This window comes from Diabrotica undecimpunctata, chromosome 1 (assembly GCF_040954645.1).
Source record: "Diabrotica undecimpunctata isolate CICGRU chromosome 1, icDiaUnde3, whole genome shotgun sequence".
Lineage (NCBI taxonomy): Eukaryota > Metazoa > Arthropoda > Insecta > Coleoptera > Chrysomelidae > Diabrotica > Diabrotica undecimpunctata.
The window spans coordinates 151,829,183-151,855,913 of NC_092803.1; the positions used below are offsets into that span (position 1 = coordinate 151,829,183).

Sequence of the window (26,731 nt, forward strand, 5' to 3'; positions counted from 1 at the left end):
CTACCTTCGCATTTAAGTCACCTAAAATATTATGAACTTCCTTTCCTTGGTTTCTTCGAATATTTTGTCTAATTCATTGTAGAAGCTGTGTATTTCTTTCTCTGTGCTATCAGATGTCGGTGCGCATGATGTTTATATTGCACGGCATGGCGATTAATTTCATAAGTGCCTTACCCTTCCTTAGCATGGAATTTTGTAATAAAGCATTAAAATTATTAGAATTTGTTTAAGCGAATCAGAAATGATTTCCAAAGTGTCAACTCTATTAAATTGCTATATTGTGCATAGGTCAGACTAATTCTGGAATATTGTCCATGTCTATGGTCACGTTATTATGCTACTCATACACAATATTGACAATGTAGAACATAAATGTACTTTCCCTTATAAACATACGTTTTTTGTGAATAAGTTATTTTGCAAATAAAATTTTATACAAAAACTACAGTAAAGCATTGGAAAAATTTATTAAATCATTGACGTACACTCAAAAGAATGGAATAACTGCACAGCCAGTAAACATAACAAAATAACAAACATTTTAAAGAGAGTTATAGGACTCATCAGGCGTAACTTAATTCTATTAAAATAATTATAAAAACGTACAAAATTATCAAAAAATAGTACTAGTATACTTGGGGCTAGAATATGCGAGAATATTCTTACCAAGCTTTTCCATACTAGCACAAATTTATGAATGGGTAATAAAAAAAACATGTTACACCTAATTTTTTTATCACTCTCTTTTACGTATAAGGCACATATTACTTTTGTCGATGAGTCTATAATAGTATCAATTTTCTGTTAATTATGTACTTAAAACAACACTACAAACTTTGTCAATTCGAAACACAATTATAGAAAGTATCACAAATGTCGTTGAATGTATCCAAAACCTTGTTATTTTCAAGAAATAACTTTTTAATATAAATATTATATTTAACTTACATATGCCGCAATAACAGTTTCGAAGCATTTTTAAACTTTCTAAATAATTCGGGGGCTTAGAATCACACGAACGGAACTACATTTTTTTTTATTTTCCGTATTTTTGTGTAGATACATATCTCAAACTTCAATCTATTTAATAGTCACATGAACGTATATGAACCTGGCTTTAGTTTTGATTTGCGCATGCATATCTACGTATAACGTTCAACTTGTTTAGAAAAACATAAGTGTAACGGACAACGGGCGATACTTGGTGTATTCAAAAATCAAACAAACTGTTTCGAGTCACAGAACCATAGCAAGCTGTTACAGTGCTGTGTGTTGAAAGATTGACAGCAAATGTATTCGGACGTTTATGTAAAGGTTATGTTTGAAAAGGTAATGTTTAGTTGGGTTTGAGTTTTGTTGTGTTTTGACGCTAAATGGTAATGTTATTAGAAAACCTAGATTTATATAAGTTTTTAAACAATTTTATTGTTTAAAAATATGTATTCTTCAAGGACAAAAAAATATATTAGCGTTATCTTGAAAATAAAATAAATAAATAAAATAAAAATAAAAGAATCTTAAAGTAGGCAATACAATAATTATTAAATTATTTTTAATTATTTATTTTAAATTATCGAATATGTGCAGTAATAACAAGGATAGTTAAATTTACAAGTCGTTCTTTTTTCTTCTAGATTTTGGCTTACCCTTAAAGGATTTAGAAGCAATGGTTGGGTTAGATTCAGTCAATTTAACAAGTGTTAAACAGTATTCAAATTGATGTTGAGTTTGATGTCTTGACTACATCTGAAATGGACTTAATATTAGCTAATAATGATGAGAGTACTAACGAATTATTTCTGGAAGATTGCAACCAGCTCGGCATAAGCCCGGAGACGATGAGGGAAGTATTTGACGAGTCAAAGATTGATTTTGAGTCTGATGGCAGCGATGAATTATACGAGGCTTCTAAACAACACATTAATAGTTACAGTTCGAACGTGTTCGAGGAAGTAATAAATGACGGTACATCGCCGTCAAATCGCCGGCGATAAAAATAGTAATCGCCTGTAGAAGACGTAATAGATGATGAAATTGCTGGTCCCTCAAATACAAGCAGATTAAAAAGAACGCAAGTTGCGCCAGAAGACTGAAAAAAAATATCAGAAAACGTCTAAAGCAGTGTGGGAAAGTATATACATCCATGTAGGGTAAAGATGTCACGGCACGTTCTGTAAAAAATAAATATTGTACAAAGTGTCCAAAAAAGTGCAATGGTAGTTTTACAGAGGAAGAAAGGCAGCTGATACACAACTCAAAGAAGTTACGTTTGTGTGACCCTAAGGCCCCGAATTTTTTATCCAAACTAGACACAAATTGATAAAACCTGCCTAACTTTATCAAAAGTGAAACAAAAGTCTGCAAAATATCACAACCACTGTTATATGTGACCAAAACTTTTTAATTTCACAAAATGTAACAGTACAAGAGCAGAAAGGGTACATAAAATATCCATTACTTTATTTTCATTGTTCTTGATGTGTATATGCGTACAGCCGTATTTTTAAAACTAGAATCCTTGTTAGAACTGATACGTGCGAATACATATTTTAAGATAATTGAGATCATTATTTTAGAAAATTTAAACTACAATGATCTGGCATCGAAGAAATTTAAACTCACATATTTTTATTGATATTATTATCTTTTATCCTGAAGGCATACGGTATATTTTCTTTTACATGTGCCTTTACAGTTTGTTCTTTTGATTTCTTCTTGTGTGTTTCTCTTTCCCCCTTTTTGTTAGCGATTGTTTTAGTTTTATGAATAATTTTATTTATTATAGGAGATTAACACACTCATACATGTTATTCAACCAACTGTTTAGTCAGTTGACCTTAAAATCTTTTTCCTTTTTATGCAATTTCGTTTCGTTTCCCGTTTGTATTCGTTTCCTCTTCCTTAATAAGTCTATTTAGTTGAGTATTACATTTTCACAGCTCACACAGAAATATTCATTCCACCAAAAGGACATAAATTTAAATTGGCCAAATGTAGTGCCATATTGGAATTATCCTTAAAATTATTTATAAAAATCACACATTAAAACAAAATCAATAATTGAGATTAACAACTTCATACAATTTTTAAAAAAATATTTCATATAGGAATGTCAATAGTTACAGTTACCTACAATTATATATCGCTCGTCAAAGGTCGATATCGATGTCAGACAAATGCCGTCTTTAGTCTTAAAACCGAATCACTAAATTAAGATTGTTTAATCAAATAATGTTTCAAATATATAAAAATGAACGTTTTTACTTTTCTTCTATAATATACATACAAAAAAGATATAGATATTTCATTGTATATTTTTCATCGTGGAATATTTTTAACTGTATTAATATGCACGTGTCGGCTGGTCTGTTCGAATATTTCGATTGATGCGTATAACTTCTTATTAATCATTGCATTGAGTTTCGATGAGCGATATATCTATGGAGTGTACCGTAAGAATACAGGTTAACACAATACTGATTGTTTGATGGAAAACATAGTTTAATAAAAAAATTAGCATACATACATAGATGACACCACAGGTGGACAAAAATCGGCCCGCAAGAGTTTTGAAACTGACCGAGATGATATTGAAATCAGCAACCATAGAAGTGAAAAAGAAACTATATGTATATATGTCTACTTTATCTTCTAGAGTAATTTTGGGACATATCTATATTTTACCTTCACTTCTCGTTGGTAACGATAATTCCGGCTTACGTCAGTTGATGTAGTTCATCCGGATGGCTAATTAAAAAAACCTCTTAAATAGAGACTAACATATTATTATAAACTTACAATTAATTAGTTCTTAGTAGATAATTATTTTACAAAATATCACGAAATTATTTTCGCAGAACGATGGACTTTGGGAAAAAACGACTTTTCTTATGAAATTAATAACTTTTTGAACCATCCATTCATCCTTCTGGTACTATAACAGTTATATGACTTTAAACTTAAAGAATTTGTATGCCATTTTATTAATAATTAAAGTATTTGGGTTTTCGAGTTCGATAGAATATGTCTACACATGAGATTGTGGATAAAAGGAAACAATGAATCAGCCCAAAATAAAAACTTTCTGTTCAGCGAAAATATTATACACGTCTAAAAACTCTTATACAATGCAGTAATCAATCCTATACACTATTCATAAAATATTCCAATACAGCACTAAACCTAATATTGGTCGTTATTTCGTTGTTTCGCTATTGACAAAGCTCTTGTTCTTATAATAGAAAATTGATACTAAACAATATACAGTGCTATTACTCGTTGTACGTTAACTATACACCTTTCCCTTCTATCGGACTGTTTGTTTTCCTCTAAGAACTTCGTAAGCAGCACCCAGTGCCCATGATATTTCGTGTCCGTTGATCTTTTTGTGTAACTAAAAAAATACATACTATTAATCACTTAACAAACAAGGAAATCATTTTTGTTGAAACCGTTACTATAAACTTTACATTGGCAGATAATAATGCCATCTATCGGACATGAAATGCACTAGTTATATGTTACAACAGGAATGTGTTAAAGTCTTGAGATACAGATCTCTTATAAGGAAAAGTGGTGTACCTTTTAACTGTATCTATACCTTCATAGATGGCAGTAACAATTTCACTAATGAAAAAATAGCGGTTTTTGTTAACACACATTGTGTCTAGTCAACCATACACCACTATTCCTGCAACTGTTTCTGAAAAGTGTGGTGTACTTTGTAAATCAACCAGACCTACATTGTATGTTGCTGGATCCTCAATCTGATGAAGATATAAATAGTGAATCCAGTATATTTCAAAATATTTAAATAAGCCTAACCTAAAAATGTGACTAGATAATATAGATCAAGATATTAGAAATATGGAAATACGTGCTTGGAGGAGGAAGGCGATGGATAGGGAAGACTGAAAAAAAAATGGGGAGGCTAGGACCCACACAGGGTTGTAAAGCCAAAATGATGATGAACCTAAAAATGCACTTGCATAAAAATCTAATAAGCTTATTTGGTTACAGAAGGAGAAGATGTTAAAACACCGGGTAATTGCCAAAACGAAGTAAAAAGTGGCAAAAACATGAGAGTAAAAAGAAACTAACAAAAAAAAAAAAATAGTTCCTAAGAAGACATTCAGTAACGCAAACTGTAAATTCAGGTTTAAAAGTGTAGAAAAGGTATCAGAAGAGCCACGCGAGATTGCATTTATAACATTTTGGAAATTAAGGTTACTTTCTTGTCAGAATATCTATTTATGTGGGTTGATTAAGATTGCCTAAGTCAACTGGATCAAGATTGCCTAAGTCAACATGCAAGCAATTTTACATTCAAGTTGGTGGAACTACTGTTAAAGTATACAAAAAGTATTTCCTTCAAACTTTCCAAATTAGATGCAGAAAAGTCAGAGCAAGATCAATTGTTTTATGCCTTCACTTTTGACTTGCAGAAAGCTCTACCTTTTCCCGTTCTAACCACTTCTGTGGTTTATTATAAAAGAAACATGTACGTTTACAATCAAGGATGTCATGAGCTATCAACCGATTTAGGCTTTATGTACACATGGAATGAGACAATTGCTTCACGTGGTTCGCAAGAAATAAGTTCTTGTGTTAGAAAACATATTACTATAAGAGCATCAGCATCAAAATATTTTATCATGTATAGTGACACTTGTACGGGTCAGAATTGAAATTGGAAGTTTGAATTGTGTCTTATAAGATGGATTCAAAGCAATGATAAGGTCAAAATTTTTGACCATAAATTTATGGAAATTTATAGTCACTTTTATCTCCCTAATGATTCTAATTTTGGATCCATAGAATCTTACACAGAAGTAAGGTCATTATGTTCAGGCGCTAGATTGGCGCTACATAATCGCAAAGTCAAGAAAGAAGAAAGCCTTTTTTGTAACACAAATGTCAGACAAGACTTCAAGTCTACGAATAATCTTGAAGCAGCAATTACAAAGAGGAAAAAAATGTCACAAACGAACAGGTGTCACGGCTCGAAATGCAATGGATTCGATTAGTAAAGAAAGAACCATTTATGCTATATTATAAGGAAACTCTTAACGAGACCTTTCCATTTTCCACTCTATGTCTAAAGTCAACAAAAAAGCGTATAGGCCATTCAGACAAATTGATCTGGAAAATTCATACCCTGGATCAAGACCTGTGGCTAAGTAAAAGAAGTGGGACATGTTAGATTGTCTTTCATACATTCCACCTATCAACCATGCTTACTTTCAGGGATTTGTTAAAACAACAGAAACAGAAGATATAGGCCCACTAGATTTAATTTAGTGTAGTTTTGTGATTTGTGTAGTTAGTAAAATTTCTTCGGCGTTATCGTGACATTTTCGTACCGAAATGAAGAAAAACGGGGTGATAGAACCTTCTACTAGCTAATCGGTCTCTTCGGTGGTCCTGGTCAAGAAGAAAGACGGCACAACGAAGTTCTGTGTGGACTGTGAACTACCATTTATTGAACAATATTACCAAGAAATTCTCTTCTGCCTTGGATCTACGACACGTTGGATACATTGGCTGGCAGTAATTTTTTTTCTACTTTAGACTGGTACATTCAATGGAAATGTAGAGCACAGCATGGAACTGGTCCCAAATGATATAAATACAGAAATAATTTAGACTTTAGCTTGTGATATAAATTCATATTGTTAAGTCTGAAAATTGTTGTTGTATAATAGATTATTTTTGAGTAAAATAAATTAGTGTATGACTGTGTATAAATTAAGTACACATTTGCATGTGTATAAACCTAACAAATCAATTAACAAGCTTTCTATACTTACAAATATTTTAGTTTCAGGTTTTAAACCAAATCCGTGTTCCAGAAGTGACCAGATAAACGTTAGATCGAGGCACATAAACGGTTGTTCTGCATTAGCTTCATGACATGCTATAAATTAAATAAACCATTTAATAAAATGAATGCTTTATGAACCACTCATTTTTTAACATATTAGTAATTTTGTAGTTAAATGGCCTTCTAATTAGATGTGAGATTTGTATTAAATTATCTAACCATTAGACTCATTTAAATCATTTCTTTCTAGTACACTATCAACATAAAGCATTGACGTACAGTAAGTTTAAATCACACCCGATCAAATTGGCCAACACATGTAGATTAAACTTGTTTAATTCGTTTTTGAATATATTTTAAATCAGTTTTCATATGCTAGCATTCCCTTTTTAGATCTATTCTTTGTTAATATACCAATCATTAATACAAAACAATTTATCGATGCCAAAAAAAATTGTTTTTTGTAAGAAATATTTAATTATATACAAGATTATTACCTTTTTCAGCTGCTCCTTTGAAATCTTTTATTAGTATATTACCACCAGTTGCTTCATCTGAAAGATTTATTATTTATTAAAAAACTTAATGCAGTATCAATAAATATAAATTAAGTAGATATGAAAATATGTAAATTTATATTTGTACTTTTTTATTTATTATTTTATTAATATTCAATTATACAATTAAACCTTCACCAACTATCACTAACAGACAATGCTTAAATTGGTCGATATATGAAGATGGTAGCTAGTCAGACGTGAATTATATACCTGTTTCAAAAAAATAAACTGTCAACTGTCAATTCAAAAGTTGACATAACCAAAGCCCCTATCTTCGACGATCTCTGACGGCCCATTTTTGTAAAAGTCGATCCTCTCTAGCTGTAGTCGCTCTTGCACGATGCGCACAAGGTTGTCTTCTAATAACTCCATACATTTCATATAGGGTTCATAACTTTAACTTAAATATCAACAGAAATTCAATAATGGAATAAATTTAGCAGCCTCTAGTAAGAGGCTTTGAACTTGCGGTTCACTTAATTCGCTATTGAAGAGAGGTCTCCCAACTTCTTGTTACTTCCAAATACTAGACTGCATTAATTTTAGCTTGAACTCGCACAAGTGTTCCTGATAAGAAGTTGAATAACTCGAAATACGTATAGAACAATGTTGAAATTCGAAAAAATGAAAGTTTGTATCAATACTACTGTAGAATGGTGTGATTGTATATTTATACACTCTTATTACTACTTATTTAAAAAACTTATCACAAAAATAAACGATTTTTAACAGTACTTACCTATCAGTCCCGCTTCCGTGGCTCTATCAAAGTAGTAACTAAATGCAAAAATAGTTTTTAGAGGTAATTCATGTGGGGGACTAGCTTTGCTCTTTACATAGTCCGTAATTAGCTTTGAACAATCCTGAAAACTTACAATAGGAACTGTTTCACCGATTTGAGTATTGGTACCCCTGACTTTTGAAGTAGGATAGTTTTCTTGTAGACCCGAAACGGAATATTCCTTACCTGAAAGACAAACAGTCGTAGTGTGTGGTTAATGTAATAGGTATTTGATAACAAATCGGATATGAAATATACAGTAAATAATAGAAGTACTATTTGTCAACACTTTTTACTGGATTATAGTTGCAATACATAAGTCAAAAATAACTTTTTTTATATAGATAATCAGCAAAAACCCTAATGTAAATTACCAGTTTTTTTATAAACGATAAACCACTAGAAAGAGTCCAAAACTTCACATATCTAGGTTTCAACTTAAATGAAGATTGGAATCTCTCTACAGAAATTCGTAGAATGGAAGCTGTTCTTTACAATCTGGGCCTTAATATATTGTTTATACTTTGAGTACTTAAATCTTATGTATTTTCATCTCTGCAACTATATGACATAGAGGCATGTACCCTTACAGAAACGAGCAGTAAGAAAATAACAGCATTCGAAATGTGGTGTTACCACGGACGCGTTGAGTTACCAACGAAAATGTTGTATAAACAATATACGAAGACCGACAGCTGATCTGCACAGTAAAAATAGAAAACTCTCGTATTTTGGCCAAGTGATGAGAAACAATAAATATCAGATTTTACAAATTATCACGCAGGGTAAATTGAAAGGAATCAGAGGTCAGGGTAGGGGACGAATGTTGAAAAGTCTGAGACTGTGGACGGGAAAAACATCCTTAGAACTGTTTAGAGCCGCTGTAAACAAAACTTAAGTGGGTTACAATGATCGTTAACGTCCAATGAGGATATGGTACAGAAAGAAGCAGATTATTACCAGACGTAGATATGAAAATAATGAACTATCACAACTTCAGATCAGAATGTGATTTGAAATGCCACATGGTGCAGTATTTAACAGAACAAACTGCGAGTGGTAAAAACTCTCTCAAACTCTTTTTAAAATTGAAATAAAAGCACGCTTGTGCTAATTTCCGGTATTTTTTAATTTTCAATAACTTATGTACATTGTACATAGTTCGCAAATTACACATGTCTAACAGTTTTTTGTTTGTTTGTCCCCTAAAATTTATGGTGCATGCACAAAATACACGTTGGCACACATTATTCGAATGAATACGGTATTTATTACTATAATATGATGGCTTACCGTGATAAAGGAATTTTTTCTTCTTAATTATTGGATTTACACATTCGCTGGTTACGTTCACAGCATCTGGTTGATTTAATGTAATCATGGCATGTCTAGCTGCCATTAGTCCTAAGCCAGCAAAACTGTTTGTGTAGACTGGAATAGAACCTCTTGGTGACGCCACCTATTATAAACAGTAAAATAAAATATGTGAAACTTAAATACACCAACAATTTGTTTATATCATAGCTGATTTCCACACAATAAGTGTACAGGATATATACATTTCCAATTCCCAACTATTGTCAAATAATTGGTCCATAATGTACCTACATATATACAACTATATAATCCTATTGATTCATTGGTGACTAAATATCATGGTCGCTGCACCAAAACCTTAGTTGGTATGCGACTGAAACAGATTGATTACTTGAAGATGGCGGACGTAGTTGATCTGTTTAAAGAAGACTGGCAGCTAGGGGGAAATGCCCGGTGTATAATGTACAGGTAAGTCGGTGAGTGATAAGGAAGTGTTTACCGGTGTGAAGCGAGGCTTAATAGACCGGCCAAGTAGATGTAAACCACAGGAAAATCCTCACCAAGCCAGTGGCGAAACAGAGTAGGTCGAAGACTTAACGTAGTGTAGATATTACGTTAATGCTGCAATGTTAAATGTGTTGCCTACTAAGAGCCCTCTCAGTATGAAGCAAAACTTGGATTGATTAGCCTCATCCCTGCATGCGAGGCTCTGCCAGGGGTTACCGTTTATTCTCTAGCTTCTCGTGGGTCATGCATATATCAGGAACAAACAAAATTGCCTCAGTCATCTGAATATAAATTACTGAAAAGTAGTCAGGAAACCCGTGATGAATTTCAGCAAATACTACAACCTAACATTAGGAATAAGAGCCTAACCTCTACAGTACTCCAGACTGGATGGGGAAGTTTTTATCTTCGATACGGCGTGTCCCAATCGCTTGGTCGTATATACATATACAGATGGAGCATCTTCTGGATATATGGGACAATAGGACAAGTACGAATTAAGTAGGTATAACCAAATAAACATCCATGAATAGAAATGTCCATACAAAAACTGAAAACGCACAAAGCAGCCAACCCCGACAATATTCCACCAGAGTTCTTAAAAGCTCGCCTACGCACAACAATAGAGCTAATCAAAATCAAGCCACTCTTGTAAAGGCTTGAAGAGAGGAAAAGGTCATCAAAGAATGGAAAACGAGACTTACAATAAGGATAATAAAGATACGAAAAAGGATGACAAAAGATATTGAGAAAACTGAAGAGGAATCACACTAAACCCCATAAATAAATTAACAGCAATAATTATAAACAACCGATTAAGACCAAAACCGATTATTCTTCTTCTTTCAGTGCCTATTCGTTCCGAATATTGGCAATCATTCTGGCTATAATTATTTTATTGACTGATGCTTTAAATAGATTCGTTGTTGTTGTGGAGAACCATTTCCTCAGGTTCTTCAACCATGATATTCTCCTTCTCCCAATTCCTCGCTTTCCGAATACTTTACCCTGTAGGATTACCTTCAGTAATCTGTATTTAGTGCTGTTTCTCATTATATGTCCGAGATATTCCAACTTTCTCCTTTTAATGGTATACATCACCTCTGTTTCTTTGCCCACTCTTCGTAATACGGTCTCGTTGGTTATCTTGTCTGTCCATGATATCCTTAGAATTCGCCTGTATAGCCACATGTCGAAGGCTTCAAGTTTTTTCTCCATTGCTTCAGTTAGTGTCCAGGATTCAACTCCGTAATACAATATTGAGAAGATATAACATCGTAGGAGCCTTACTTTTATCTCCAGATTAAGATTGTGGCTTTTAAAGAGTTTGGCCATGTTATTGAATGCATTCCTAGCCTTCTCTATTCTACATTTTATTTCCTGTGAGTGATCCCATTGTTCATTTACTGTTGTTCCAAGATAGTTATACTGTTTTACTCGGTCCACTGGTGTATTATTGATAAGTAGTTGAGCGTCTCTAACTTTATTTTTGCTGATGATCATAAATTTAGTTTTTGTTATATTTACTTGAAGTCCAAATCTTTCACTTACTTCATTTACTTTGTTTATCAGTTGCTGTAAACTGTTCAAACTGTCTGCAAAAATAACGGTGTCGTCTGCATAACGGATGTTGTTTAGGCGTTCTCCATTTAGAAGTATTCCATGTTCGCATTTTTCCAAGGCTTCACTAAATATTTCCTCTGAATATAGATTAAATAATATAGGTGAAAGTATACAACCTTGTCTAACGCCTCGTAGAATCTGGATCATTTCCGTTGGTTCACCTCCAAAATTCGTTCTTATTGTGGCTGATTGGTTCCAGTATAAATTTTGTATTATACGCCGATCTTTATCATCCATTTGGGCTTTTGTTAGAATATCCATCATTTTTTTGGTGTTGAACTGTATCAAATGCTTTTTGGTAGTCCACAAAGCAGGTGTAAATATCGCAAGTCATATCTCTGCATCTTTGAAATAATACTTGTAGACTAAACAGTGCATCTCTTGTACCTACGCCCTTCATGAATCCAAACTGTGTGTCTTGTATTCTCTCTTCGCATAGCTTGTATATTCTACGATGTATAATTTTAAGAAAAAGTTTTAATGTATGGCTCATTAGACTTATTAGCCTATATTCTCCGCACTTTTTTGCTCCCTGTTTCTTTGGTAAGGTAATAAATTCTGAAAGTAGCCAATCTTTTGGGATATTGCCTGTGTCATAGATATTATTGAAGATTTTACATAGTACTCTTAAAGATTCATCATCAAGAAGTTTAAGAAATTCAGATTGTACTCCGTCTGGTCCTGGAGCTCTACCTTCTTTTAGTGATATTATGGCTGCTCTTATTTCTGCCACTAGTATAGGTGGTCCTGTTTCCGTAGGTATTGGGGGCTGGTTCTCTCTCTCATCAAAAAATAAATTTCTTATGTAATTTTTCCAGGTATCATTGATACTCTCTTTGTCCACGATTATCTCTCCATTGTCATTAACAAGTTTACTTATTCTTCTGTTTTTACATTTACCTGTAATTTCTCTTACCTTCTTATGCACGTTGAAGTCGTCGTATTTACTTTGGAGAATTTCGATTTCTTGGCATTTTTTCTCCAGTTCTTTCTGTTTGGCTTCTCTGATCTTTCTCTGTATCTCTCGCTGTAATGTTTTATACATGGAGTTATCGTTCTTGTTTTTCCTTCTTTCTTCCATTAGTTGCAGAATCTCTGTCGTCATCCATGTCTTATTCTTACCTTCTTCGTTCTTCATAAAATTGTCTTTAATGTCGTCTATTGTTTTCTTAAGGGATTCTATCTTATCTTCTGTGCTTTCCGTTGTATTATCGATTTTTTTAAATTTTCTATTTAATGTTTTGCTGACTATTTCTTTTACTTCGCTACATTTCAGTTTTCTCATGTCATGTTTTTTTACAGTTTTTCCGCGTATTTTCTTTAACTTAGTTCTATACACGCCCACTAAAGGATTGTGGTCAGATTGAATATCAGCGCCTGGGTAGGTTTTAATACTGTTGAAACTATTTCGATATCTTTTGTTAACAAGCATATAGTCTATTTGATTTCTAATAATAACGTCTTCTCCGTTGTCTCTAGGTGATTTCCACGTATACAGGCGTCTAGGCGGTAGTTTGTAAAATGTGTTTAGCACGATTAAGTCATGCTCAGCTGCAAAGATACTCATTGTTTCTCCGCGTTGATTTCTCTCTCCTAATCCATGTGGACCAATATGTTGCCCTTCTTTTCCGTTACCTATTTTTGCATTGAAATCTCCCATGATTATAAGGAGTTCGTGTCTCGGTATATCTCTTATAAGGTTGCTTATTTGTTTGTAGAATTCTGATATTTCTTCATCACTATGGTCTGCTGTGGGTGCATAGACTTGTATGATGTTTGTGTTCACCGGTGACGTATTTATTTGTAACAGGAGGATTCTATCGTTCACTGGTATGAAGTTGTTGACTTGTTTGGCTATACTTTTATGCGTGATAATTCCAACCCCATTCTCATATTTACCATTTTCTGATCCTGAATAGTATACTCTGTAGTCTTCTATATCACAGATATAGAAGATTTTCTCTTCCTGACTTGAGTCAGGCCACCTCATTTCACTTATGCCCATTATTTCTATTTTCATGCGTTCCATTTCTTTAATTGCGCATTGGATTTTTCCTGATTGAGCCATCGTCCTAACGTTCCAAGTGGATATCCTCTTCAGACAATTCGTGTGGACTTTTCTTAAAGGTGTTTTATTGGGTATTTCACAGGGATTTTGCATATTAACGACCTGAGAGGCCCTGTGGTCATGGGAATGACCTCTCTTGCCGGATCTTGGTCTCCGATGTCCATGATCAGTATGCGACTTTTTATTGAGTTGTACAGCCATTATAATTGTACTAGAGATATCCATAGGGATCTTTAATATAGTGGTTTCTCGTTGCCTTCTATATTCTTATGCCGTTGACCAAACCATTGATTCTTCCGCCTTTGGGGCCGGTTTCTCAGCCCCAGGACAAAAGAGTGCCCTATCACCTACCAACTCGTCCGCCCGGAGCCGTTGGTCGGTAAGTGGGGGACTGCTTATACCGGCAATCACTCGGTAAAACCGATTATACATAGACAAAATTCACACACAAAATATGTCATAAAGTAGGCCGATCCAAAAAAAAAACTTGAAAAAAGACTACTGGATGAATGTAGGATGAATGAAAAAATACTTGATACATCTGTTTCTATAAGTCAAAATTGTATGTGGGTTTGAGGAAGTTGATTTGAAACGACTACATTCCTTTTTTTGTTTTCTGTTGAACCTGCTAAAGTTTTATATGCAAGAAATGCATATTCAAGAGTTATATAAGTTAACAGTATATTATAAATGAAACAAAATTGTGAGCGTATTCTCATTGATATTAATGCTATTAATATTATTATGCCATCTTGATCTTTATTTACAGTGGATAATTTGTCGTGCAAATATATTTTCATAGACCTGATGCGTTTGTGGCTCGGTCAAAAAGTTATATTAATTTTTTTTATATTATACAAATTAATTAAAATAATTAATAAATAACTCATTAAATCTGTATACCTGCTGAAGAAAGTCGCTTTCTTTAAGACTTGCTGGAGTCATCGCTGCAAAGGTGACTTGAGTTGAACCGCCACCCAAGTCTAAGGCCGCGACGCTATTGGCTGGATCTCCATTTAACCTTTCTGTTAACAAAAATTATCAAAATAAGTACCAATCTATAAAAGGATAACGACGACTACATTTTTTTAAATATTAGAAAGTCAAAATTCAACCGATTTACATCACACAGAAAAAAAAAACATTCATTGAATGTCTTCAGTTAGCTTTGTAAGCACCCATGTGCTGTTCGGTGTTATGAGAGAAAAGGTTTTTAAGGATGTAGCATACAGGTATGATTTTGAAACATCCCCGTTTCTTTCTTACCCGGTAGGACTCCGGGTCTTGAATTATTCTGGGAGGACAGCATTATCGCCAACCCTGTCCACTGCATACACAACAGACACCTGAACCATACCTAAGCCTTTAGACTGTCGTATGCATGCAGTGAAAAATAAAATTCCAAACTACGATCCTCTAAGATATTCCCCAAATGACCAGTTAGATATCTCTACAATAGAGACAAATTGTAAAATTCGTAAATAAAGTTAAAGATAAAGAACTGACGTTAACCTCTCATTTACTGTAAGTCACACTCACAGGAAATCTTGGCCACATAATACTCAACAAGAGGGAAGCTTAAAAGGATAAGCAAGGGATGCAATAAGGTAAATGTAATACTAAATATAATGTTTGGTTAGTCATACCATTCAAAAAACGTAAAAATAAAATAATATCCACTACAAATATATATATGTCAAGAAAAGATATGTCTTCCACTCTAGTTGTTTAAATGGTCTATTGTTCGTTTTCTGTTTTATTCAGCAAAAACCTTCAACACAGCATCTTCAAAGATTGATGACGATTTCATATGGTCTAATAAAGCACTTTCAATATTAAAAACACTGGGCAACAAAAAAAAATGTTTTGTTTGGGAAGTTTTATTGACTGATACATTTGATAGTACTTTTTACACTGAATAAATGGAAACAGTCTAAGTGAGAATCAAGGAAATGGATTTTAAGAGACATATTACAGCCCAAATCACTGTAGGCTTTCAGTAGATTGTTTACATTTTTGAAACAGGTTCATGCTCTTTTTTTCTAAGTCATTAAGTCTGCTTTCGAAATTGCTATCTTTTATCAAATCCCGAATTTATGGAGCTACATAGATACCTTCTTTTCGTTACAGAAAAACAACAGGTCCTTAATATTATAAAAAAATTTAAACCTTTAACATGATAATATTCCTTAAGTACCTTAAGTATTCTTGGAAAAACTCCCAGACAATCCTAAATGTGTTCTAAAAATTTTCAATCGATAATTATACATATTCTTAAACCTAACAATCCACGAACTAAAATTTCCTCATACAGACACATCTTACTCACTATATAATGTGCAAAGTGATGGGAAAAATAGTTGATAAAATATTTATATGGATATTAGAAGAAAATCACCTCTTGATTAAGGAGCACTGTGGATTTCGACAAAATCAAACTATTACTGATAATCTTATTGATTTAACTGAAATTCTTTAATCTTTTGCGAACAGGAAATGGCATCCATCGAGGGTCACCTTCAAGTTATCCAAACTAAGGCATTAAGAATGGCCACAGAAGCATTCTGCACTAGCTCAATAGAAAGTTTGGGTGCAGAAACTAGAGAGCCACCAATTAAATATAGAAAAATGCACTTAGCTCCCAATCCCAATGTATTTAACAACTGTAATAGTCCATTCAGTGTTACATATTATGTCCTTTGTATCCAAGATACAAATTGCAAAGACCGATCAACTACACCCTTGGATCAACAAGTGAAATCTTGGAAGAAAATTGTAAAATTGAACGTTTGGTAAAATTCCTCAAAGACAGTAAGTAATATACTAAACAAAATTTAATATTTATAAGTTAATTATCTTATGTATATGTATATATGTATGTTGCTAATAACCTCAGAGGTTGACGCGACTATGTTTGTAAAATAAAAAATAATAATAAGGCTAAAGTTGACAACCTCCTTTTTATCTTTGAGAATTACATAAATATGTTCAAACTCTTCACATTCACAAAGAAACTTTTCTTCAACATCAGAAACAAAAAAATCTTTCTGATTAACTTTTGATAGCATCGTAAAAACTGAATACAAAGAGTTAATAAAATATATTTATAAACTTCATATTGCCCTTGTTATATATTATACATCACCAAATAATTGTTCAGTTAAAAGCGAGAAATGTCGAAAAATGCCCGATTAGTATTTAACAAATAACACAGCAATTTTTAAGTGGTTTACGTATGAATTAAATTGTATAGAATCTAGTAGATTTAAAAATAGGTAATTTGAAATGTCGCTAAACGGTTGGATAGTATCTATAGTAAAATTCCACTATTTGGAAGAGTGATTTCATCGATTAAACGCCGAATGTGCTTAAATTTAAATGTACTCAGCGGTCCCCGAAAACTACTCGTTTAATTTGCGTTTTCTCATCAGAAATCATAGAATGTATAATTAGTACATTTATTGTACTTATCCACAAGTATCAGTTATGGTCATACAAACCTGAATTCTTCGACGCTGCGATTATTACCGACATAAAAAATCCAAAAAAATGAGTTTTTTCAATAGTAAAAATTGAGCACAAAATTGTACTGAAATAAATTTTATTTACATGTTCAGTTTTGTTATATATTTAAGTTTATAAAATAAAAATTGATATGTTACATTTCATTCCCATTCCGTTTCAAAAACTTGATAGCTTGGGAATTTGTAAAGCATCGTAGCGGTAATACCACCACACCTCCCGAAGCAGGAAACGTTCATTTACATAGGCGGTGCTGGCGGGAGTGCTTCTGTTGCCTTTTGTGATTATATTTTTTGCGGTTGAAGTTTGTGGTGATAATCCTAGTGTTATTGGAGTTTGTCGTTTTATAGTAAATTTTTAATTATATTCTGTGATTATTAAAATATAATGGACGAACAACCGAGTTGTTCCAAGAGAAGACAGCAAAATGTTAATGTCAGAAGAGAAGTTGAATTGCATGATGCAGAAAAATGGCATCAAATATTAGCCAAGCGGTCGATATTTGTAGCAGCTTAACAGAAGTATCCACTAGCTGTATTTATCATGTGTCTAAAAATACATCGGAAAATAAAAAGCTAGTAAAACTTAAAACTAGAGGTAGAAAAAACATTGGTTTAGATGACGAGACAAGACATTTTATTTTCGGAGTAAAATTTCAACACTGAAAAAATTTCTCAAGGGCTCGAAAACAATTACTTTTTACCCAAGATATCTCGTAGAGTATGAATCAGAATTATGGACGAAATAAACTTTCGATATGTAAAAATAGAAAAAGTGTGTTATTAGAAAAAAAAATTATTGTATGGAGAAGAAAATATTTTAAAGAAATACGCACACTTCGCAGCATTGGACGGAAAACATATTATTTGGATGAAACCTGGATTAACGAAGGTCATACAGTTGGAAAAGATTGGCAAGATTTAAATGTCAAAGGTAAACGCGAAGCATTTATAGAAGGCTGCTTTACAGGATTAAAAGCTCCATCAGGAAAGGGACGACGTTTAATCATTATACATATAGGAAATGATACAGGGTTCCTTGATGATGGTTTGCTTCAATATGAGTCAAGAAAAACAGGAGATTATCATGAAGAAATGACTTCCGAAATATTTGAGCGCTGGTTTAAGAGAATCTTAACAAAATTAGAACCTGGTCAGGTCACGTCAATAGACGTTTTAGCATAATTTCCGCGACAGCCGGGTGACATCAATAAGCTTTCTGCAAATTTATTTGTTTTTTTTTATAGCTTTTTGTAACAATAAAACACTGAAAACTTTGTTTTTGAAACTTCCGCAAAATTTATTATAAAATCTTATCACTACAGCTGTTTCGGCAGAGTACCTTTCTCAAGTGATCTATTTTTGGTATGCATTTACACATTATAGTCATTAATCAAATAGGTTGAGGTGGAGAGAACTGTTTGTCTTAAGTTGGTTAAAGACTATAAAGTGGTTTCGTTAAACACTATAAAGTGTAAATGCATACCAAAAATAGATCACTTGAGAAAGGCACTCTGCCGAAACAGCTGTAGTGATAAGATTTTATAATAAATTTTGTGGAAGTTTCTGTTTTATTGTTACATAAAATGAATTTCCATCAAGTAACGGTCGAATCCATCAATTATAGCTTTTTGCTTATGGCATTCTGTATTTTTAGGGGAATATAGGGAATAAGCCACAAAATATATTCAAATATTTAATTTACTGACGTTTCGATCTCTATAAAGAGACCGTTTTCAAATATATAAATGATAGATATATTTATTTTTTATAGCTTTTTGCTTGTGAAATTCTATATTTTTATGGAGAATTTTGAAAATAAGCCACAATATATCTATTTACATGGTTAATTTACTGACGTTTCGATCTCTATTCCAGAGACCGTTTTTAAAGTTAAAAAAAAGGAAAATAAATAATATAAGATTATATAAATAATATTATATAAATATATAATAATAAACAAATAAAATAAATGTAACTATCGTGTATATCTTTGAAAACGGTCTTTGGATATAGAGATCGAAATGTCAGTAAAAACCTGTAAATAAATTTATATTGTGGCCTATTTCGAACAAATAATTTTTAAAAAATATAATATAATTAACGTTAAAATAAAAGTGAGTGTACGCCACTTTTCATACGTCTTTCCCCACTTCTCTGCCTTCAAACGATGAAATCACTCTTCCAAAGAATGGAATTATAGTTTAAGTAATAACGTTCAAAATTTCAAAAAATATTCATGAGTAGGTAATTTTTATTTTCTTGTCTTCTTCAGGGGTTTGAGTCTAGATTAATTCTTTGATTCTTATTAGATGTTTTAAAAGTGTCCAATGTAGTTCCAAAAATCACTCAATTTATTTCCCATTTTGTTTCGGATTTTGATTTATTATTAGGAATTTAATTTTTAATTTTATGTCATTTCGCATTTTTGGCAACAATTAAATTTGTTCTATACTCCCCTCCCCAATTTTCCTACTCCTATTTTTTAAACAAAGATAAGAAAGTAATAAAGTGACAAACGAAATTAGCAGAACGCACTTGCTCGTAATTTTAATAAGTATTTGTATTTTTGTGTTCCGTTAAAACAAATGAAGGTCTCCAAATCATCAATAATATATCGAATAAAAAATGAATAATTCTGATAAATGTTGCTTCAGTAACCTTGTGACATAAACATTCAGCTATGCCCCATTTATTTTATTTAAAATGCTAAATGCTAAACCGAGGTCACTCATATAAATATTAAAATATGATATCAATTTATACACCTTTTAAAAAGGTTAATTTTATTTTATAAACTATTTCTAAAAATAAATGTAAGTGTTTGTTCTCTGCTGTTATTTATTTAAAATGATAACATCGTTATGATCAGAAAATGGAATGAGTTATTTAGCAGATTACAAACAGTCTGAGTAATAGTTTTAATACCTAATTGTTTGTATAACGATCATGAACATTCAAACAAATATGCCAGTAATGGCATTTTATCATTGATAATGAGTATTTAGTCACATCGTAATGAAATAGATTTCTACCTAACGATAACATACTTCTTTAAATGAAGTATGATATCTTTATCTAAAACAGTTACTATTATTTTTTAATAATATTCTTGAATTTGTCAGCACTTATTTAATTAGAACTATATTGTTTTTTGTGTTTATATTGCTATTTTTTATTACAGCTATAAGTTATCTTAAAGTTTATGTCACGTTAAGTTAAATATTCTGTTTAAATTTAAGCCTTCAAATAAACAAATAAACAGACGATCACAGATCACAGACTGTCACATCGACAGATAGCAGTTATGAAAACATGCCCAGGACAATGAAAACAGAAGTACAATGGAAAGATACTTCAATAGAAATGAAAGAAACAGACATGACAAAGAGAAAAATCAAAGAAGCAGCCCTCATCCTACTCAATGAAGAAAAATGTGTAGCAAATCCATCAGCAGAATGCAGCAGGTTTTGGTTGCCAATACTAAAAGAAGGTCGACAATAATAATATACCAACAATAGCGGATTACCGAGACACATAGTCTTCAATCATACATAATACACATACAACACACAAATACAACACAAAAACGCTCACCTGCACCCAAATGTTTAAGCACATACAAATAATGCAGAAACACATTATAATAATCAGAATTTTAAAGTTTCATAGGGCATAAAATCCACCCTCATATCTTTCTAGCCACACATGGCTATTGCCTATGACATCGAGAGGAAGGGCTAAGTCGAAACGTCAAATTTTAGCTAGTCAAAAATGTAATTTTAATTACAATAAATTGTGGCTTAATCCCTGTTTAAGTCAACTAAACTTAATTTTAAGTAAAATTGTGGCTTATCCCCAACAAAAATAGTAAATTGCCTTAAGATGCCCAAAGAAAATAGCTTTAAAACAATAATTACGGACATATCGTTTACGAGACTACCAAAAATCAACTTTTTACCATAGTAGGTACGGAGGTAGCTGTAAACTTCACATTTTAAAATTAGTTACAAATATACATAACACTGTACCGCATCAGATTTTTTTTATGAAACACCCAGTATGTAATTTTAAATTTAAAATCCGCTTCACTTTCTCTTTACAAGAATACGAAGTTGTTTTGTTTTATACAGGGTATTTAAAAAGTTTTAACCAAATTTCAATGAAAATCGTATCAAATTAAATGGCCTGTATAATTGAAAAGGGATACAAAACCAACAACCTGTTGTAGCCATAACTTGTAGATGATTGTCAAAATTCATAAAAATGATTGATTTTGCTAATACTCTTTCTTTGTTCAGTATGTTTAAATGGATCAAGCCTGTATTTTTTATCACGATCATAAATTTGAGTCAATGTAGTTTAATTTGCCCTAAGTATTTCCTATACCTATATTTAATCATTTAAGAGATATTTTGAATTATAATGGAAAAAAAAATATTTCATGAATTATATTAATATTTTTATTTACTTTACTAGTTAGAAATATCTTAAAGCAACCCATACCAAAATAAAAAAAAAATAAAAAAAGAAATTGTTATTTTCATTATAGAAGGTGTTCTAAATGAGCTTCCATAACGATCTACTTATGTTTGTAGGTATTTGTGGCGTAACATTGTGAAATGCGTGTTTAATTCTGACCTTCATGTCATTAATAGTTGTTGAAGGGTCATGGGACACTAAATATAGCCCCAGAAGAAGAAGTCAACTTTATTTAATTCTGGTCATCTAGCTGCCTAATGAATTAGTCCTCTTCCCATCAATCTGTTATAAAATTGCTCATTCATAAGTGCGTTATGATGAGAAGAAGGTCCGTCATTTAAATACCATAATTAACACATCGGTTTTTGGGAAACCGATGTGTTAATCTCCGAATCAAACAAAATCGAAACCTATTCTTTGTACAATTATTTTTTGTTGTGCCTATTCACATAAAGCTATCTTTCTTTCAAAATCATTCGCTATCAATTTTTGGTGTAACTGGATGTGGTATGGGTATATGTGGTGCCTCGAGAGAATTTTCTGAATAGATCCGTAATTAATGTCTTGATCTCTTCAAATATTTCAGATACTTGTATGACGTTCCTCAGTAATGGAGAGTCATCATCATCATTGGCTCTAAAACCCATAGTAGGGCTTAGCCTGCTTTAGGATCAGCTTCAATTCCTTTCTATCCTTCGCCTTGTTTTTCCAATTTCGTACTCTTAACTCGTACTGAGCTTGCCTCTTCTCCTCACTCCATCCAATCTTTGGTTATAAATGTGTTTCGATGGCTCCATCTCGTTCATTCTCTCTAGCCTTAAGTGACCTAGCCACCGCAGCCTGTTTATTTTGATGGACCTACCAATACTAGGTTCGCTATAAAGGCGCTAAAGCTCAAAATTATAGCACCTCCCGCTACCAAATTTTCCTGCACGTCTTTATATGTCTGAGGATTTTACGTTCAAAACCGCCTAAACGTTCTTCATCGCTTTTTGTCATCGTCCACGTCTCTGGCGCTTAAATGAAGACGGGCTTGAAAAGGATTCTGTATATCAATATTTTCGTTATTTTTGTAACTATCAGTAACGGATAGTAAAACATTTAATTCGGTTTGTTATATTGTAACCGTTTTTGTTTTTTCTTAGTCTTATTTAACACTAGACCACTGTGATTGAATATATCCATTACATTTTGAAACGCTCTCTTATTTTGTTGCCAACAGACATATGTCTACCGTTCTTCCCTTTCAAAATTCATAGTTTACTTTTGTAAAATATTTAAAATTCAAGACAAGGCCAAAACAATTTAATTCAAAACTGAAATGTCAATTTGTGAAACAGACTTTCATAGCAACCTGGAGTTTAATGATATAGGAACTAATTTCGAACACCTACAACGAAAACAACAATTTCTTTGTTTTTTGTTTACATTTTTTTGTGTTTTCTTTAAGATATTTGTAAATAACAAAGTAAATAAAAATAATAAAATTAATTCATGAAATACTCCCTTTTCCACTACAATTTAAAATATCTCCAAAACTATTAAGTAGAGGCACTGGAAATTCTTAGAACAAATTATTAAAGTACATTGACTTTAATTTATGATGGTGATATAAAATACAGGGTGATGCATTTAAAAATACTAAGCAAATAATAAAATTGTGTTGGATTTGGCTAAAAACTATGGCTGTGCTTGTGTGCCGCTTTGTACGAGAAAATAAGGGATATTAAATTTAAAATAAAATACAATTGTTTCATTTAAAAAATATCTTACAGTGTTATGGAAGACCCTGTATATTTTTAACCAACTTTAAAATACGAAGCTTACAGCTATTTTTGTAAATACCTTTTTTGGTATCTCCTATAATAACAGAAAACGGAGTTTGTCAAAAAAATTGATCACCCTGTATGAATAAATTTGAATGATGCAATATGTTGGTTTTCTTTGGAAAATAATTACGGCTATACAATCTTTTGCAACTATCAAATAAACGTACTAGAAAAAAATGGGACAGTGGAAAATGGATTGAGAAGAACTATATATACTGTTATTAGTTTTTGAAGACAATTCACACTGCGACCTATACAATCTATTGTTGCTTTCTCTAATTGTTTCTCACTGATTGGAGCAACTAACGCAGTCCAATTCCCTCCAGAAAGTATATTTAAAGTTATCTTCCTTATTCAACTAAGCATACATATAATACTATTATAATCTATCTCTAATCTCTCGGTGTTTGGTGCTTGTTCATCTTAGCTGAAGACAAAAATTTTTGTTTTTGCGTGGTTTATCCAGTTCCATTCTAACCCTAGCTCTTGACCGTCATTATTGTAATCCGTCAGTACCTACAAATGTGCTTCGGATTCGGTCAGTACTACAGTATAATCTGTATGTTGATAATAATGATTTCATGAATCTTGGTTCCCACTGGCCTTTGTTCAAGGGATGACTTTAGGATGTATTCTGCATAACTATTGAAAACAGGTGGAACCCTTCACGGTAAATTATTTCATGACCTTCACATAGCAGAGCTTAAGCAGTCTTTTTCATATATACTGTTAAACAGCTATCTTAATTCTTCTTTAGTGGCGTTATTAATCTTTTTCCAATTATTGTGCAACTCTTTCATATTTAGTATAATCATTTTAGGTCATTATTTACTAATTATCAGCCCTACAATTATATAATTACCACAAAGTATTCCCACTGTCTACATCAGAGTAATTATTGCTAAATATTACTATACTCTGTTTTTTAACCAGGAGGAGTAAACTAAAAAGACAGATTCACACCCAAGAAAGTTACTAGAAAAGTTACCAAATACATCTTCTTTTTTTGTTGATTATCTCGGCCTTGCGGTAATCCAGTAATCAGTATCGGACACCTTCACACGTTGATTCTTTGTTTTTGTCATTTCTTTGTCATAACTTTGTTTGAATAATAATTTTTCGAATTAACTTCCAATATGTATTATTTAGTATTTCTAATTACAATAAAAAAATGTTGGACTGTTATGAAGAAGTTGAAGAATTTTTAGAGTTTATTTATCACATTGTAGAAGAAAATCGTCCGGAATGTATACGAAAGCGATATATTCGTGATAAAATGATATCTAAAATCCAATGGAATTTTACAATATTACTGTTCCAGTCTGCTTATATTCTAATACAAGCTAAAGTAATGTGCTAATAAAATTAGCACATTACTTTAGTAAGTCTTGATTTTAACAATAACTATTCTGCAAAACTAACCTGTTGCCTGTTTTATTTTTGCTACCGTGGCTGTTATTTTCATTCCAGAATTATCAATTTTGATTTGTTTATACATGGTTATAATCCATTGTTTCTCATTTGAAGATAAATGACCCAAATCTACACGGCGTTTTTTAAGTGGAGAGGAATAATTACCACTAGTACTTGGCATCGAATCCATATTGTTATCTTAATAACACTAATATATCGCTAAATAGTTCTTTTTATATAAATACAAACGAAATATCTAAAAATGTAAGCAATAACGCAGAGAACACAAAAAATCGTCGATATAAATTTTGAATTTTAAAATTTCACAAATGTCATTAGTGTCAAAATGTTATAGTGTCAAAATTTAGTGGAGTAAACTTGCCTGCGGTTGGACCAATTACAAACAAGCATTACGGCGCGGAAAATTTGAATTACTCCTCCTGGTTAAAAAACAGACCAAATAAATATACGGCATATAATACGAATTAAACACAAATTTGCAAGATGTGTGGCATATATACAATCACTACGTCATTATGTTTTAAATGTAATATATAATTATTTACTATTGTCTCAGTGCTATTAGTAAATGGTTTAAGTATTGGAATCTATGGTTCCTTTCTGTCTCTCCCTTTCTTTATTCCTCTACACTCCTTTATCATACCCTACTAGAAATATTGAAAATCACAGTGGTTTTCCACAAAAATACTTTTAACACTTTTTACCATATTTTTATGGAATGAAATGGTTAGTTTAAAGGATTAATGTAGAACTTACCTAACAAAAAGTTGACAGTAAACCACGAAAACACTCCTTCATCAGTACCATCCATAATTTCTACGGAGTTTTCATTTGTCAAAAACGGCATCGTTTTGAACACGTCTTTTACTGATTCCAGTAACTTTTCTGCTTGATGGATAGGTAGCATCCTCAATCCTGCCGTTGCTTTTAATACTAGGGGCGTTTTGGACCAATACTCGCCAGGAATCTCCTGTTTGGCGTGTTCTAAAAGTTTGGCTATAGTTTGGGCACCCTAAAAATATTAATTGGGTAAGATATTAAAAACTATAAAATCTAATAAAGCAATAAAAAACGATCTAAGAAAAACTGCTTTCTAAAAATATAAGACATGACAAAAGAAGGTTACTAGGAATTGTTAGCGAATAATCAGAAAATAAGACAAAGGAAAATAGCCAAAATGAGTAAGTAAGGAAAGAATTAAAAGAAATTCGATAAATGATAAACTAAACTACACTAAGAGGCACACTATGCATAATGGAAAAAATAAATTAAATATATAAAAAATTTATTGACATATTTAGTAAGAACAGCCACTAAAACCCTTAGTTAATGGGTTGTTAATTCTTAATAAGAGTATTATCACTATATTCCTATTAAGAATGGGGGAAAATTATGTTAAGAAAAAAAAACCTTTTATCTGAGATAGTGAACTCCTCAAATCTGTTACCAAAAAACTGTACCGCTTGACCACAAACATTTTTAACATCTGTATAAATGGGTATCCCATTCACCACCAATAGAAACTAGCATACAACTTCTTAATCCCTTAAAAAGCTCTAAGAAGGACCTCACAACTATCATTGTATTTCGGTCACATCCACACAGTCCAATCAAGAAGTACACATAATTTTCATGGGCCTACAAAAGGCTTACCATAAAGTGACAATAAAAAAACTGGAAAGTACATCAAGACACCAATATAAATCATACGCTGATAACGGAACTGTTAAGCCTACATCTCGAATTAAAATAGGCACTCTATGAGCTGGATTTGTTATATCAAAAG

The 26,731-nt window shown here is 32.2% G+C and overlaps 1 protein-coding gene across 2 annotated transcripts in view; it reads right to left on the reverse strand.

Moving 5' to 3' along the window:
* Positions 1-450: 450 nt before the first annotated feature.
* NTPase (ectonucleoside triphosphate diphosphohydrolase NTPase) overlaps positions 451-26,731 on the reverse strand; it is a 39,318-nt gene continuing 13,037 nt past the window's right edge. For both annotated transcript variants that reach the window (XM_072520237.1, XM_072520239.1), the window contains exons 5-11: positions 25,702-25,957; positions 14,583-14,704; positions 9,458-9,623; positions 8,123-8,350; positions 7,321-7,377; positions 6,810-6,916; positions 451-4,393 (exon numbers count right to left, since the gene is read on the reverse strand). In XM_072520237.1, the coding sequence (XP_072376338.1) occupies positions 4,307-4,393; positions 6,810-6,916; positions 7,321-7,377; positions 8,123-8,350; positions 9,458-9,623; positions 14,583-14,704; positions 25,702-25,957 (1,023 nt within the window). In that variant the 3' untranslated portion in view covers positions 451-4,306. The remainder of the gene's footprint in view (positions 4,394-6,809; positions 6,917-7,320; positions 7,378-8,122; positions 8,351-9,457; positions 9,624-14,582; positions 14,705-25,701; positions 25,958-26,731) is intronic.